Genomic DNA, 15,588 nt, shown 5'->3' with positions numbered 1-15,588 from the left:
GCGCGCCGCCGCGGCCGCCGCCGCCGCCGCCGCCGCCGCTCGATCCCGCTCGGCTTCGCTCGGCTAGCCAACGGCCCAGGCCTGCGCCACGCGCCGCCCTGGGGCCCGCGTAAGAATGGATGAAAGAACGCGGCTGCTGGGCTAGCTGCTACGGCGCCCGACGCTGGCGAGGGGTCCGCGGCCGTGCCGCGCCGAAGAGAACGGGAGTAGGAGCGCGAGAGGGAGCGGGAGGAACGGGAGGAGCAGGCAGGCGCTCGAACAGGAGCAGGAGCAGGAGACGTAGGAGGGGCAAAAGAGAACGCACGCCGAGGGGGCGGGGCTAAATAACCGACGTCACCGCACCGCCCGCCAACCGCCTTGCTCTCGGCCCCCGCGCGCCGCGACGACCTGACGCCAAGACGCCCCGCGCGCGGGCGGGGCCCGGGGTCCAGGTGCTGAAGAAAGGCGCCGGGGGCGGGGGGATGAGTGTGGCGCGTGCGCACTGCTTCTAGGCGGCCTAGGATGCGGCGGGGGCGGTGGTGGAGGGGAAACCCGAGGCGGGAATGGAGGGGAGGGAGTGCTTCGCAGGGGTGCGCAAGCGCAAGGGCTTCGATTTCAGGGACATTCCTGAAGGAGGCTCTGAGACCACCACCACCCCCCCTCACGCCCATTCTGCGCATGCGTACGAGCAATGCTACCGCAGGGGGCTGGAGAGCTACCCAGTCTGGAGGCTGCCCCTGATTGCTAAGGGGAGATGATGATGGTGAAGGGAGCGTGTCCACACCGCGCGCCCAATGGTTGCAAAGCATTCTGTTCATTCAAAGCGTTTGATCCTTTCCTTAACCCCAGGCGAGAAGCTAGTCTGCCCATTATACACCCAGGCAAACTGAGGCAGGCACCCAGGACCAGACCCGAACTCTCACCCCTTGCCCCCATGTCTGGGACTGGATTTGAACTCGGGTTTTTCTGACTGTAGCCCCCCCCCCACCGCGTTCTGCCACCCTCCTGCCTGTCTCTGTGTCCATTGCTCAGAGACAAAAACTGATCCCTTCCCCCTCCCTGTCTCAGTTGCCTTTCATGGCTCTTTGCATTCCCTCTTCTCGGGGCTCTCCTACTTAGTAGCTGTGTGACCCTGGGCAAATCTCTTCCCCCTCTCTGCCTCAGTTTCCTCCTCTGTAAAAGGGTCTGAAGGAGGTAGCAAAGCCCTTGGGGATCTGCCAAGAAAACCCCACCAAGAGTGGCTAAGAATCCACGCTGCCTTAATTTGTGCTCAGGCACACAGGTGGGTCCCTAGGTGGGGGGCCCAAATCCTGCTCAGCCTTCGTGCCGATAGGAGAGGTGGGTGGGGGCTAGCCAGGCCTGGCTAGGTCAACAGCTTTGTGGGGGCACCCCCCAACTCCTCCACAGCTCTGGGTAGGCCAAGGGGAGCCAGGGGCTGCCCCAGGATGGCCATGGACCCTGGAGAAGGGGGGGGAGCCCCTAGACATAGTCCCTGCAGGGCACCCCCAGGGGCAGGCCCCCCCCAAGACCTATGTCCGGTGCTTCTGGGCGTCCTGGTTCGTGACCTCCCCCCGCAGGCAGCTCAGTGAAGGTTGGTCTCGTGCATCAAACCCCGGAGCACCCAGGCCTGCTCTTTGTCCTGTTGCTGGTGTGCCGGTCTTGGGCAAATAGTGGGCACTTTGGGGGAGTGGAGAGAGCCAGAGGTCTGGGAAGGCCACTTCCTCACTGTCAGGACCCCACTTCCAGGAAGCATCCCCCACGGGCGCCCCAGGGGCTGCTCCTCCGCTGAGGGGGCTCCAAGGAAAGTGGAGCCCTGTAGAACAGGCACCTCCCTTCCTCCCTCCAATGGCCCACCAGACAGCAGGAGCACCAGATCAGTGGTTGGGACTGCCCCCAGAAGCTGAAGCTGAGGAAGATGGAAGGCCGGAGGAGCAAAGGGCAGGGCCTTGGAGGAGGAGGAGGAAGAGAGTCCTACAGCGGCTCAGGGTGGGTTTCATGAGGTTGGCCCCGCCTAACCATGAGCACTGAATAGGCTTCCATCTTTGGGCAACTTCATTCCCTTGACAAGCACTTTGTACCAGGAGCCATAGTTTCTGCGGCTGGTCCTTACTCTCATTTTATGGAGGGGGCGGCCCCGCTTCTGCCAACGTCTTGGTAGCCGTCTTTCCCCAATTCCCCAGAAGGGACAGCAGCATCTCCCCTTCGCCCGTATTTATTCCCAGCATTCTCTGGGAGAGCATTTGCACAGTGCGAGCCAGGACTAGGGGTGAGAGCTGGCTTGCTCTCAGGCAGGGCAGGGCAGGGCCCTTGCTGGGGCTTTAGGGAGGGACAAAAGCAGCTTCCTCCCTCCTCAGATGCACAAAGGAGCCTTGAACCTTCTGGAGATAGTCCTGTGGGGGAGTCCTTCTGGGTCCCCTGGAGGGATTTCTGGGAGGAGTCACTATTCTCTGAAGATAAGAGCCTGGGCCTTTCTCCTTCCCTGCTTTGGCCCCAGGAAGGCTTCGGGTGGGCTCCCTTAGGAGCTTGCCTTGGGGGGAGAGCCCCAGCCCTCCGGTACTTCCTGATCCTGGGCAGATGGGATTGGGAGGCGATCCAGTGCTGGTGCCCTGGAGGCCAGCCCCGGGCTGTCTCCCTTTCCTTTGGCTCATCTTGCTTCCCCCAAAAGGCAGAGAAGGCCCTCTGGGGCCAGTCACCCCCGGCACCCCCGGGGCCAAGGGCGAGGAGCTCGGCCCTCATCCCCATGGAAGACGTGGCTCTGGGCCTTTCCGAGTTGGCCCCGGCAGAGTGCCGGCTGTCTGGAATTCTGGCAAGCGTCGGCATAGTAGGGGGCCCGCCTGTTCCTCCAAAGCCTAACGAAGCTCTCCTGAGGCTCCCTGGCCGCCCCCCCTCCCTGGCATTTCCTCTGTGGCTACATCGACTTCCTTTTGGGGAAAGTGCGGGCCTGAAGGTCTCTCTGCGGCCTTCCCATTGTTGGGGCAGCGGCGTGAGCCCCTCGTTATTTGGGGCCTCCGTCTGGGTGCTTCTCCCTTGCCGAGGAGGCGGAGCAGCCCAACTCTTTCTTTAGGCTCCTGGTTTCTCCCTGGTTGGCCCTTCTGCTAGGCGGCTCCCGAAGGGAGCGGGATTTCGTCTTGGGCTGCTATTCGGGGCTCCGGGCAGCGCAGACAGTGTTGCCTCTAAGAGTTTAGATGGGCAGGCGTTTGCGGAACATCCCTTTGTTGCCAGGCTTTTTTTCTCTCCGTGCTTCCTGGCTTTCAGGCAGGAAGACTCCTCTTCCCGAGTTCAAATCCATCCTTCGTAGCTGTGTGACCCTGAGCAAGTCACTTAACTCCCTTTGCCTCAATGCCCTTATTCGTCTGTAAAATGAGCTGAAAAAGGAAATGGCCAACTACTCCAGGGTCTCTGCCAAGACCACCTCAGACAGGTTCCCCAAGAGCTGGCAGCCCTGAAAACACTGAACAACAATGGCAAAAGCACCGTGCTTGGGACACCCAACCTGGGCCTTCTGCCCTATTTCTTTGTTTGTTCATTGTTTACTTATTTATGGGCTCCGAGGCAAAAGAGTGGGAAGGGAGGGCCGTGGGGGCCGAGGGACTCGCCCAGGGTCACCCAGCTGGGAAGCGTCTGAGGCCAGATCGGAACCCAGGACCTCTTGTGTGCATTTAGAAAGAAGGCTCTTGGTGGGCTCTGGGCTGTTCTCTGTTGTGGCTGTTGCCCTTCTTGCTGCATTTATTCACCCCTCCTCCGTTTCTGTTGTCCGTCCGTCCTTCTTCCTAAAACCCGTTCGAATCCCTGCTTAGCTCTAGCTAACATTCATGACTTTGTGGCCACAAAGCTCAGCTGGGCAGCGTGGGCCATCCTGGGCCCAATCCTGAGCTGCGTCCTGGTGGAGGCAGAATAGTCTTGTGCTCGGCCGCTTCTTTCCTGGAGGCCTCGGGCCGGGGGCGGGGGGAGGCCTCGGGCCTCTGGGCCGCTTCTCTTGGTCCTCGCTGGGCTTTCTTCCGGGAGACCCTGGCGTCGCGTCTATGCAGCCCGACTTGGAAATCGGTCATTTGGGCTTGAATTGGGGTGTTCTCCGATTCCAGAGCAGGCGCCCTGCAGGCCGAACTTCTCGGCCAGTGGATTTCCCTGCTTAAGTTCCTCCTGTTCCTCCCCGGGCCTTGCTCTGGCGCCTCCACCCACTCCCTGGGTTCCTCCTCTCTTTGGCCCCCATTAGCTAGCAGGGCCCCCTCCTTCGTGGCCGCCCTCCGGCCCGCTCACGTGGGCGCTCCGTTTCAGAAAGGAGCCCCGGGCCGTCCTGTCCCCTTCTCGAGCCTTTGCCTTCCTCCAGGCTGGCATCGGTTCATTCTGTTGGGCCCGTTCTCCAGCTTCCCGTTTCCCTTCTGCCGCCGGCTCTGCTCTGAGCCCACGGGAAAGCCTTGCCACCGGTGCCCCCCGAACGCCAGCCCGCCGCCATCGACGGCCACGGGAGCCCGGGGGGCGAAGCGCCGCCACGGGCACGAGAGCGCGAGGCCGTCCCCTGCCGCGTGTTTCAGGGCGACGCTGGTACCCTGGACACCTCCGAGGAAACGGTGCTAAAGGAGAGCCGTCGTCCCGCCGCCTGCACGGGCCGCCGCTTCTCCCTGGGCCGCGGCGCTCCACGGTCCTGCGTGTCCCCTCTCCTTTGCCTGCTCTCACGGCATGTGCAGCCGGGGCCGGCCCTGGCTCTCTCCTTCCCTCGACTCCCGTTTTCAGCCGCGCCTTTGGGTTTGGAGCTGGGCCGGTCCGTGTGGCCGCGTGGCAGGAAGGCCTCCCCTGGCCAGTCCCCTCCTGGGTGGCCTTAGCAGGCCCTTCGGGCACGTCGCCGTCAGGCCCTCTGCCTGGGTGCCCCGTGCCGAGTCGCCCCTGCTGCCCGCGGGCCTTCGAGGTGTGAACGCCCCGCTTGGCCCCTCTCTTTGGGGGAGCAGCCACGGGCAGGATCTGCCTTCAGGCGCCCGTCTGCGGGGGCCGAGGTGGCCGGCGTTGGGTCGTCCGGGGCTTCCGTTGCGGCTCTCTCCGTCGTTGCTCCGCCTTTCCCCTGAGCACCCTCCCCAGGATGGCCGGCGGCCCCTCGGATTTCTCTGGAGGCGGCCGGCACGGGACCCCCCAGACTCCACAAGGGCTCCCGGTCAAAAGAAATGCAGGGAGATTCCTGTGGCGCTGAGCGAGCTCGGAGGGGCCCCGAGAGAAACGGCCCCCTTGGCTCCCCCCGGCTCTACTCCGATAAGCAGCATCCCCTGAACTGTTCCAGGCACCCCTCCTGGCTGCAAGACGCCAAAACGCCACGTCCTCCTCGTCTCTGCTCACGGGAGCCCTGCTGGCCAGAACGCCCACTCTCGCACCCGGCTCCCGGCCGCTGTTCCAAAGGAATAAATCTCTTTTCTTTTGAAGCCAGTCACTGGAGTTGTCATTCGGGACTGAATCCGGGCCTCCACCTCAGGGGAAGCTTAGCGCGGCCGGCCATGTCCGCCTCGTGGCCCTTCGAGGCCCTGAAGGATGGGCCCATACGACTGGGGAAGAGCTCCAGAGGAGGGCGGGTGGCTTGGGGAAGGAGGGAAGGGCAGCTCTGCTGGGGAGGGTGGCGCCGGCCTCTAGCCCACTGGGGGACCCCGAGGAGACCCTTCCGGAGGATCTGGGCACGGGGAAGGCCAGAGGAGATGTCCAAAGGGATCGGATCAGGAATTCAAAGTCCTTTCTAGGGAGGGTCTCGAACACAAGCGTTTAGTGGGCACCTACTATGTGCTGAGCCCTGGGCGAAGAGAAGGCCTTTCCTGGCCTTCCGAGACCCGACATCTACCATTTGGCAAAGGGGGTGGGCAGGCTTGGACCGGGATTTCCCAAAGGAACATCAGGTCTTGGACCCGTGACTGGAGGCTCCCGCTAGCCCAGCCCGTCCCCTCGCCGAGGGAACTGACAGAATTGGGCCCCCTCCGGCTCCCACCTCGGGCTCCCACCTCGGGCTCCCACCTCGGGCTCCCACCTCGGGCCTCCCCAGCCCAGGCACCCAGGAGGAGGCGGCAGGCCACGGGAATGTAACAGGGACCGATTGTGCCCGGTACGGCAGCTTCTCGGGAGGCGGCCGTCTTCTCCGGCCGCAGACCTTTTGGCCCTTGGTCCAGACTAAGAAAAGCCCAGCCCCCTCCCTCCGAAAGCTCCGGCTTCAGGGTTTGTGGCTGGCATTTTGCATCTTTTCAGATCAGACCTATTTGGGGCTCCTGGATCCGGAGGCGCCCCCTGACTGGGCTTTGCCTCAGGTCAGCAAACTGAGGTTTGGGAAACACTCGGATTTAGTGGGAAGTTCTTGGCCTTTCCCAGGTCCCAACAGGCTTCCTCTTCTGGGAATACTTCCACACAGAGGGACCTTTTCTCTTCCAAAGAAGCAGAGGCCTCCCCCCCCCCCCAAGTCAATTTTGTCTCTTCCCCTTTGCAGCCAGCAAATTGAATGTGAACTTATTAAAAGAGCAGCCTCGGGGAGGGAGCCCAGGCTCGGGGCCGCCCACTTCTCCAAGGGGGGATCCCTGCTCTCACGGGGGGCCTGGCTGTCTGTGGACTTCGCAAGCCCGCTTCCTGCTCACGCTAAGCTCCGCTGGCACCGCGGAGCCGGTGAGGGCAGCCGGGCCTCTCCGGAACCTCCCCCAAAGGAGGTAGGTGGGGAACAGGCTTCTTAGCACGGCAGGCAGCCGGGCCCTCCCTCCCTGGGGACCCCTTTCCCAGCCGGCCTTGTGGCCCGGAAGGGCAGGATTCCACCAGCTCTGGGCCTCTTCCCCAGGCGCGTGTCCTTGGGGGAATGGGAGGCTCCGATCTCGGGCTCCTCTGGTTCGGCAGGCCCTGAGCCGGGAGCAGAGCCGGAGATAAGGAGGCCCGGGGGACCTTCCTGCAGGACACGGGCGTATCTCTGGAAAGGGAAACAAAGACACAAGTGTTTCCCTCTCCAAAGCCTTCTGAAACGCTTCTCGCCGTGTGTGTGTGCCTCATGCTTCAGCAGGAGCAGCCCCCCATCTTTACTTCTCAGGGGGCACCCCTGGCACCCCGGTTTGGGCCCCCATCCCAGGAGCACCGGCTGATGCGAGGGAAGCCACGGGCGGCCCTCTTCCTGAAGGGAGTGGCGCCAACCCAAGCGGCCTCTCCCAGTCTACCCTCGCAGAGGCAGGGCCGGATGCCGCGTGGCAGGATGCAGACACAGGCACGATCGCCCCAGGGGCTCCGTGTATCCGTGGGCAAGAGGGGCTGCGGGAGCAGAGCTGAGCGGCAGGCACAGGGCTGGGGGTCACCCGTGAGAGATGGAGGGGCCCCCGAGGACGGTCCCGTTACCTCAAACTCAGGTCCCGAAGGGCCCGTTGCCCCGGGACGCGGAGGACCACGTGCAGAGAAGATGGTAACAACGGAGGCCGGGTGGCTGCGCCCTTTTGTACCCCCGTGTTCCGGCCTTTTTTTAGTGGTGGGTATTTGGGTAAAATACTTCCAGAGCCTCTGACTGGGCCTGGACCCTTCCAGGTGACCTTTTCGCTGGCTGAGGAAGTTGGGAGCCTCCACAGGAAAGCGGACCCTCTGGCTTGGGCACGCCCAGCCCCGCCGGCCCTCGGTGGGAATTCGGGTCTCCCGAATGGTGGCCGACACCTTCCCGGGGGACGGAGGCGTCGGGCTCCGGCGAACACTACTGGCGAGCCCTGGATCCGGAGGTCTGTGCCCCGGGGACTTCCCGGCACCACCGCAGTGCAAGGACGTGTTGAAGCTGGAACTCGGCAAGGGCCCGTGCTGCGATGCGCCCCATGGCCAGCCCAGAGAGTCCACTCACCGCCCCCTGCCCTTCCTCTGGCCAGGATGAGGACCTCCCAACCCGCAGATGGCACCCTTGCAGGCACCCCGCCTTGGCAGAGGGTTGCGTGTTGGGCCCCGCACGAAAGGACTAACGTGGACCGCGGGGAGACTCCCCGGAGAGGCTGCCAGGTGGCTCTTGGCCAAGGGCACCTCCAGGATCCCGGGTCTGTGGGAGACCAAGAGAAGACTGCTGGGAGGTGGGTGGCGCAGCGGATCGAGCTCCAGGCCTGCAGTCAGAATGGTCTGAGTTCAAATCCAGCCTCAGATCCATTCTAGGTGTGTGACCTCCTTTATTTAGTCATTCTTCAGTCATGCCTGACTCTTCGTGACCCCCTTGGGAGTTTCCCTGGCAGAGATACTGGAGTGGTTTGTCGTCTTCTGCTCCCGCTCATTTTACAAGTGAGGAAACCGAGGTCAGCAGGGTGAAGTGGTTTACCTGGGGTCGCCCAGCTAGGACGTGTCTAAGGAGCGGCTCTGGCTCGAGGCCCGGCGCTCTGCTCACTCTGCCCCCCGCGTGCTCTGGACGTGACCTCCGGCAGGCTGCTTCGCCCCTGTTTGCCTCAGTTTCCTCATCTGTAAAACGAGGATGACGCTAGCCCTCCCCTACCAGGGCGGGGGGAGGATCCGGTGAGGCTGGACGCCGCCTCCAACTGGGGTTGGCTTTGCCTTGCTTTCTGGATCCCAGGACTAGTGTGAGACGAGCCCGATGAGGGCCGGCCGTCTCCTTCCGTCATTCTGGGGGCCCTTCCCGGTGCGCGTGCCCCGCTGCTGCTAGGCAGGAGTTCTCCCCCTCCTCCTGGGCCTGGCTCTAGCCCAGCCCTAGCGCCCCTGGCTGGCCGGGGAACAGGAGAGCCGCCCCTCTCTGGCCTGGAGACGTCCCTCGGGCCGCCAAGAGAGTGGCTGCTGTGCTGGGTGTGCAGGGACAGCGGTTGGGGGTGCCCAGGAGGGCCTCCTTCCTCAGCGGGGCGGGCTGGCACAGGTGGGGAGGGGCGAGAGCTCAGGCCGCTGGTCGGGCCGTCCGGCCTCCGTCTTGAGAGAAAAGGGGAACCTCCCCCCCCCCCGGGCCCTGCTCCCAGCCGGCTGCTCCGTAGACTTGGGGGGGAGCCGAGCCGTGGCGCCTCCAGGCTCCAGCGGGGACACGGCCTGGAGAGGCCGATTCTCTGCTCTCTCCCGGTGCTGAGGGCTGCAGAGGCCCCAAAGCAGAAGAGGGCCAGAAGGGAGGCGGCCCCGAACCCTCTCCCGGCTGCGGAGCCTGCGGCCTTCGAGGGCCTTCGTTTGCGCCCCTTTAAGGAGAGAAGAGCCGCCCCGGGCCTCGGCCTCGGCCTCGGCCTCCCTTCACGGCAGGCGCTGGGGGCCGGCGAGGACTCTGTGCAGGGGCAGCGGCAGCGGCAGCGGGTCCAAGAGCTGTCTGCTAGCCGGAAAGAGAAGGGAGGGCGAGGACGGCGGCCATGCCTGGAGTCGCCCCCTCTGTGCCGCTCTGAAGGCAGCCACCTCGCCTCCCCGGGCCGCCCTCTCAGGGGAGCGACTGGGCCGAGGCAGAGGGACAAGAAGGGCTCTTCTTGCAAAGTGACTGGCCCAGGGTCCGCCCCCTGGCCGTCGCTCTGAATACGCAGCCCTGCTGGTGGGCGGTCGGGCCTTGGCTCTCATGAGAAGCTTCCCAAGAGGCATCCCAGCCCGTCCCCTTCCTGGCCAGTTCTGCCCAGTTCATCCGTCCGTACTGTCTATCTCATCACACGGCAGAGGCCCGAGCTCAAATCCAGCTTCAGACTTAGTAGCGAGGTGACCCTGGGCAAGTCATCTAACCTGCCTGCCTCAGTTCCCTCATCTATACGAGAACGGTAACGACAGGCTCTCCAGCAGAGCTTCTTCAGCTGGGAGGGGGCCGGCCTGTACTTCTGCGTCATTCGGTGGAGCAGGGGGCCAGAAGCTTCACCAGCCTGGCTGGGTGCCAAAGTGGAGAGGGGGCCGCTCCCTGGCACGGAACCTTTGGCCTTGCTCGGACGGCCCTCCAAACAGCCGCGGAAGCTTCGCTTCTGCCACACCTCATCAGAGCTCATGGGGACAGACGCCCATGGGGGGGGGGGAGCCTTCCGTGTCCGAGGGTTACCCCTGGAAAGCGCCCGTTACTCTGATCGCCAATTCACAGTTGAGGATACAGGAAGGCAGAGGCCAAGTGACCTGCCCAGGGCCCCCAGCCTCTCTCAGGCTGGACTTGTCCTCGGGGCTTCCTGACTGGGCCCAGAGTGCTCTGGGCACACCCGGAATGACTTGCCCCAGGTCCAGAACCTCATTTTCCCAGCACCCCCATTCGAAGGAATCGCCCCCAAATCGGCACTCTGTCACGTCTGGCAACTGCAGCGAGTCCAGAACACAACACGTCTGCTGGCTTCTTCCTCCCTCTCTGAGCCTCGGAATTGGGCCTGAGGAAAAGGAAGTGCCGCGCTGCTCCCCGAGAATCGGAGGCCTCTCGTGGGGAGTGGGGGGAGGACGGCAGTTTGGATGTGGGCACGGGAGAGGGGCCTGGCCCTCCAAAGCTGGCCTCAGACCCTTTCTGGCTGGGCGAGCCCAGATAGGTCACTCAGCTGTGTCGGCCTCAGTTTCCTCCTCTGAAAAATGGGCCGGAGACGGAAATGGCCAATCACCAGAGGAAGACCTCGCGAGCTTTGCTGGCTTAGAAGGTCTGGACCTGCAGGCCTTTGGACGGCGTGTCCCAGACTTCCTGGCGGTGGCGTGGCGGGGCTTCCCCGTAGCCAGCCGCCCTCTAGGAAGGCTCGGTGGGCCCTGCTCAAGGTCCTTTCCTCGCCCAGCCCGCTGCCGAGCCCGCCTTGGTGGCTGCTCTCGGGCTCGGCGCCCAGGAGGGAGTCACAAAGGAACTGGCCACCTTGAGCCAGATGAGGGCAGGGAGGCCTTTATTCCCGCCTTCTCTTCCTGCCCTCCCTGCCCTCCCTGTCCCGGGAGGGTGGAAGCGGAAGGGGAAATGCAGCTTATGAAAGAGAGGGGCCAGCAATGTGCATGTGGAGCCTGGGCGAGTCACTTCACTGCTGCCTGCCTCAGTTTCCTTCCCTGTAAAGTGGCCCTAATCAGAGCGGCTCCCTGGCAGCGCCCAAATCTCCTCCCACAGAAATGCTTGGAAGGGCACTCTGGGCCATTGGGAAGGGAAGCCTGCTGGCTGGGGCTGGCTGGGGCTGGCTGGGGCTCTCCGAGGAGGGCAGGAGGAGCTTGGAGGGCCGGCCTGCCGACCTGCTGCTGCGGGGCCTGGGCTCTGGGGCGCCCTCCGATCTCAGGCCAGCTGCTGGCAGCCCGGCCAGGTGGTGCCCCGGTCCCAAGGGGGCGGGGCGGGGCGGGGCGGGGCCAAAGAGCCGAGGCCGTCCGAATCTGGGGGAGGGGCAATGATTTAGGGCCTGGGCGGGGCCTGGCAGCACCAGCCGAAGCCAGGGCGATGTTGGGGGGCCTCGGATACAGGCGAAGGGGTGCAGGGCTGGGCGCCCGGGGCCCCGCGTCACGTGACCGCCCGCAGCGAAGCCCGCATCACCCCCCTCCCCACTCTCCTTCCCGCGTGGCCCCCGCCCCCTCCAGCCAGCCACGGCCGGGCGGCACACGCGCCGCTTGCCCCGGTCCTCCAAGCTAAGAGAGCGGCCCTTCTCGATGGTGCCGCTTTCCGCAAGGCCCGAGAGGCCGCCCGTCTCTATGGTCGGGGCGGGGCTCTCCCAGGTATTTCCGAGACCGCCATTCGCCTACGGGCCTGTGTGTGACGTCACTTCCCGTCGCCTTCCTCAGTCCCGCCTCTCGAAATTGAGGCCGGAAGTGGGTGCCGGACAAGAAGAGAACAACCCTACGGAGAAGTGCTGGAGGGCCGGGGCGGCCGCAGTCCGACCAGAGGGGGCGCTGTGGGGCCAGGGGGAACCTAAAGGGTGAGACACAAGGGCGACCGTGAGGGGGGGCCGGACCAGAGGGGGCGCTGTGAGGCCGGGGGAACCCAAATGATGAGACACAAGGGCGACTGCGAAGAGGGGCTGGACCAGAGGGGGCGCTGTGGCAGGGGGAGGGAGGGAACCTAAAGGGTGCGACACGGGGGCAACTGCCAGGATGGACCCGACCCGAGGGGGCGCTGCGGGGCAGCGGGGAACCCAAAGGGTGGGGCACAGGGGCAGCGGGGAGGAGGCCGGACCCCATGGGATGGCGCTTTGACAGGGAAGGGACCAGAGCATGGGTGGCTTAGGCCGTTGACCAATGGGGAAGCTATGTGGGGTTATCTTGTGACCCAGGGCTCCCTGTGGGGTCCGATGGGGCGCGAGGGAATGTGTGGGCTTGATCCAGGGGCACCTTGGAGGTGTGGGTCCAGCCAGGGTGCCAGGGGCTAGCTGGAGAGGGAGCTGGGGCTATATCCAGGCTGGGACTCGTGGAAGGCCCCTCGGGGCAGTCTCAGACCTGGGGCCTGGGGAGGGGGATTCCCATGCCAGGCCGCCTCTGCCCCTCTCACCCTCTGTGTCTCTGTAGCGCAGGGGGACGGCCATGGCGACCTCTGCTGCGGCCCCGGCCCCGGCCTCGGCTTCGGCGGCGGCCGCGGAGGCGGTCCATTACATTCACCTGCAGAACTTCTCCCGCTCGCTGCTGGAGACCCTCAACGGGCAGCGTCTGGGCGGCCATTTCTGCGACGTGACGGTCCGCATCCGGGAGGCCTCGCTGCGGGCACACCGCTGTGTGCTGGCGGCCGGCTCGCCCTTCTTCCAGGACAAGCTGCTGCTGGGCCACTCGGAGATCCTGGTGCCCCCTGTGGTGCCCGCGCAGACGGTGCGCCAGCTCGTGGAGTTCCTGTACAGTGGCTCGCTGGTGGTGGCGCAGAGCGAGGCGCTGCAGGTGCTGACGGCCGCCTCCATCCTGCAGATCAAGACGGTCATCGATGAGTGCACGCAGATCATCTCCCAGGCCCGCGGGGCCAGTGGTGGAGCTCGGGGGCCTGAAGAGGGGGCCCCGGGACCCACTGCCATCCCTGCCTCCACAGCGGAGCTCTGTGTTCCGGGCCCGGGGCCGGGGGCCGAGGTCCGCTACAAGCTGCGGGACCTGCTCTCGGCGCAGCCGCCACGGTCGGTGGTGGCCGTGGACTCGGGGCCCCACGGCTGTCACAGCCGCAAGCAGAGGCAGCCGGTCCGGCTACAGCTGCTGGAGCCGCTGCCCGTGGTGGTCAAGGACGAGGAGGCCGAGGCCTCGCCCGGTCGGGCGGCCGCGGTGTCGGGGCCGGGGGGCGCCGAAGGGACCAGAGAGGGCCCGGGCCAGGGGGATGGGCCCGAGGACGAAGACGAAGAGGACGAGGATGAAGACGAGGACGGGGCCGAGGAAGAGGAGGGCAGTGGGGGCTGTTTTAGTCAGTGTGGGGGGGGAGGCTTCTTCAGCGAGGGGCTCAAAGAGCCCCGGAAGGAACCCCCGACCACAGGGCCGGATCTGGCTTCCTCGGAACCCCCCGGAGCGAGGGACTATTTTGGTGGGGCCTCTGAGGAGGTGTACCCTGACAGCTTCATCCCCGTGTGGCCCAGCGAGGAGGTGGCCGAGGGGGCACCCCGGGATACGGCTCCCCAACCTCTAGACGGGCCCCCCCCGACTCCCGCTCGGGCCGACTGCAGCTTGGGGCCGGCTCCGAGCTCCGGCTTCGGGCCTCGGCCCCCCGAGCCGCGGGCCCTGGGCTTTGGCGGCCCCTCCTCTACTGGGGTGAAGAGCTCGGGGGCCGCCGGCCTCTTTCCCTTCCACCTGCCCGCGCCTCCTCCGGGGCCCCCACAGCCTCCTCCCTTCTTCAGCCCCCTCCAGCCCGAAGGTTCTGCAGGCGGCGGGGGCGGAGGCGGGGGCGTCTCCACGGCCCCAGCCTCCTCGGCAGCCGCCGGCCTGGGGGGGCTGGGGCCCCTCCCTCTCCAGCACAACGAAGCTCCCGGTCCGCCCGCGTCCCAGGGGCCCGGGGCCCGGCCCCCCGACCTGCCTTCCTACGAGTGCAGCCACTGCCAGAAAACCTTCAGCTCGCGCAAGAACTACACGAAGCACATGTTTATTCATTCAGGTGAGAGGAGGCCGGGGGGAGCCTGGGGGGGCCGCGGGGGGGGGGCGGCGGCGCCCCTGACGCCGCTTGTCCTGTGTCCCCAGGGGAGAAGCCTCACCAGTGCTCCGTGTGCTGGCGCTCCTTCTCGCTCCGAGACTACCTGCTCAAGCACATGGTCACGCACACTGGCGTGCGCGCCTTCCAGTGCTCCGTGTGCTGCAAGCGCTTCACGCAGAAGAGCTCCCTCAACGTGCACATGCGCACGCACCGGCCCGAGCGCGTCCCCTGCCCGCTCTGCGCCAAGGTCTTCTCCCACCGCACGCTGCTCGAGCGGCACCTCAGCTCGCACCCTGCCCCCTGACGCCGGCTCCTCGGAGGCTCTGGCCTCCCTCCCGGCCCAGCCGCTCTCCTTCCTGGAACCGCCAACCCTGGCCACGGGGACCCCTGGAGGGGCTAGACGGAGGCTCCAGCCTTCCCCCGGCCCCAGGCCTGGCCTCCCAGAAGCCCTTTGGGGGACGCGGGGAGGCCCCTGTGGGCGGCTTCCTGCGTGTTCGGGGCCTTCTCTGGGCCTGGCAGGAAGCAAGACCCAGCGCGTAGGAGACCCTTCAGAGGGGACTCTGGACGGGGGCCCTTGAAGGGGGAACGTGCCTTCCTGCGGGGGGGGGGGGGGGCTCCCTCCCAGACTCTGCATTGGGGCCGGCCTCCCTGGAGCTCCCCTTCGCCCTCCCCCATCCCTTCCTGCTTTTCGGCGCCCTCTTGGCCTCTTGGGAGAACGGGGGCTCCTCCAGGGCCGGCAAGTGTCCCTCTGCTTGTATCTGTATCCTCAGTATGTAGTGCAATGCCTGGAACATAGTAGGCAGTTTAATAAAGGCTTGTTGACCGCCCGGATGCGCAGACGTTGGAGCAGCCTGGGCTCGGGGGCCTCCCTGGCTCCGGGACGACGGAGGCTGTGGGGAGGCTGTGGGGAGGCTCGGAGAAGCCGAATGCCCACGAGGAGGGCGCGCCTGCTTCCGTCCTGGGCAGCACGCGGAGAAGGCCGCCGGCTTGGGGCAGGAGCCTGTGGTCCCCGGGGGGGCTCTTGGGGCCCCGAAAGAGCCAACTGGGCGGCTGCCTTTGCTCCCTGAAAGGGGGCCCTAGGGCCCAACAGCCATGCGCCCCGCGCCCCACCTGAGGCTCCTCAGCCCTGGGCTGTGGGAGGAAGTTCCGCCTCCCTGGGGAGAGCCGCCCCTTCCCGGAGGAGGAGCCTGGGCGCTCTGGAGGGGAAGGGGACTGAGCTCTGCGCTGCCCCAGGAGGCCCAGGCCCAGGCCGGGGCTTTCCCCAGCTCTGCTGCTTCCTCGTCTCTTCGAGAGGGCGGTCGGCCTGGGTCAGCCACTTCGGCCGTCTCTGCCATTTCCCTCTGCGGCTCGCTTGACAGGCGAGGACTCGTCCAGGGTCACCCGGCTCCTCCGGAAGCCGGCAGGAGGGACGCGCCTGGGGCTTGAGCTGCGGCTGAGGGAAGGCCCGGCAGGGGGCCTCTGGGACGAGCACAGGGATGCTCCCGGAGAGCAGCCCTTCACCGAGGGGAGAAGAAGCCTTTATTAAGGGCTCGCGGCGTGCTCTGCAGATATTCTCTCATTGGATCTTTACCACGGCCTTGGGAACTCCCCATTTCATAGAGGAGGAGACTGAGGCCGGCGCGGCCGAGGGCCTCGGCTAGGAAGTGAGCAGAACCCGGAGTCAGGAAGGCGAATTCAAATCTAGCCTAGAGGCTTCT

At 65.7% G+C, this 15,588-nt stretch overlaps 1 protein-coding gene across 1 annotated transcript; it reads left to right on the top strand.

The window, feature by feature from the left end:
• Positions 1–12,260: 12,260 nt before the first annotated feature.
• ZBTB45 (zinc finger and BTB domain containing 45) lies at positions 12,261–14,862 on the top strand. The gene is made up of 2 exons (XM_044670983.1): positions 12,261–13,855; positions 13,939–14,862. Exons 1-2 carry the CDS (start codon positions 12,325–12,327, stop codon positions 14,193–14,195), a joined length of 1,788 nt encoding a protein of 595 aa, XP_044526918.1. The 5' UTR covers positions 12,261–12,324; the 3' UTR covers positions 14,196–14,862.
• Positions 14,863–15,588: the final 726 nt, after the last annotated feature.

Source organism: Gracilinanus agilis, chromosome 3, assembly GCF_016433145.1.
Source record: "Gracilinanus agilis isolate LMUSP501 chromosome 3, AgileGrace, whole genome shotgun sequence".
Taxonomy (NCBI): domain Eukaryota; kingdom Metazoa; phylum Chordata; class Mammalia; order Didelphimorphia; family Didelphidae; genus Gracilinanus; species Gracilinanus agilis.
This window is presented reverse-complemented; position numbering and strand designations above follow the sequence as displayed.

Excerpts from the sequence above, each read along its gene's own strand:
- ZBTB45 (XM_044670983.1), top strand. The coding sequence starts at position 12,325 with ATGGCGACCTCTGCTGCGGCCCCGGCCCCGGCCTCGGCTTCGGCGGCG. Across the intron at positions 13,856-13,938 it reads GCACATGTTTATTCATTCAG|GGGAGAAGCCTCACCAGTGC; the intron begins GTGAGAGGAGGC and ends CTGTGTCCCCAG.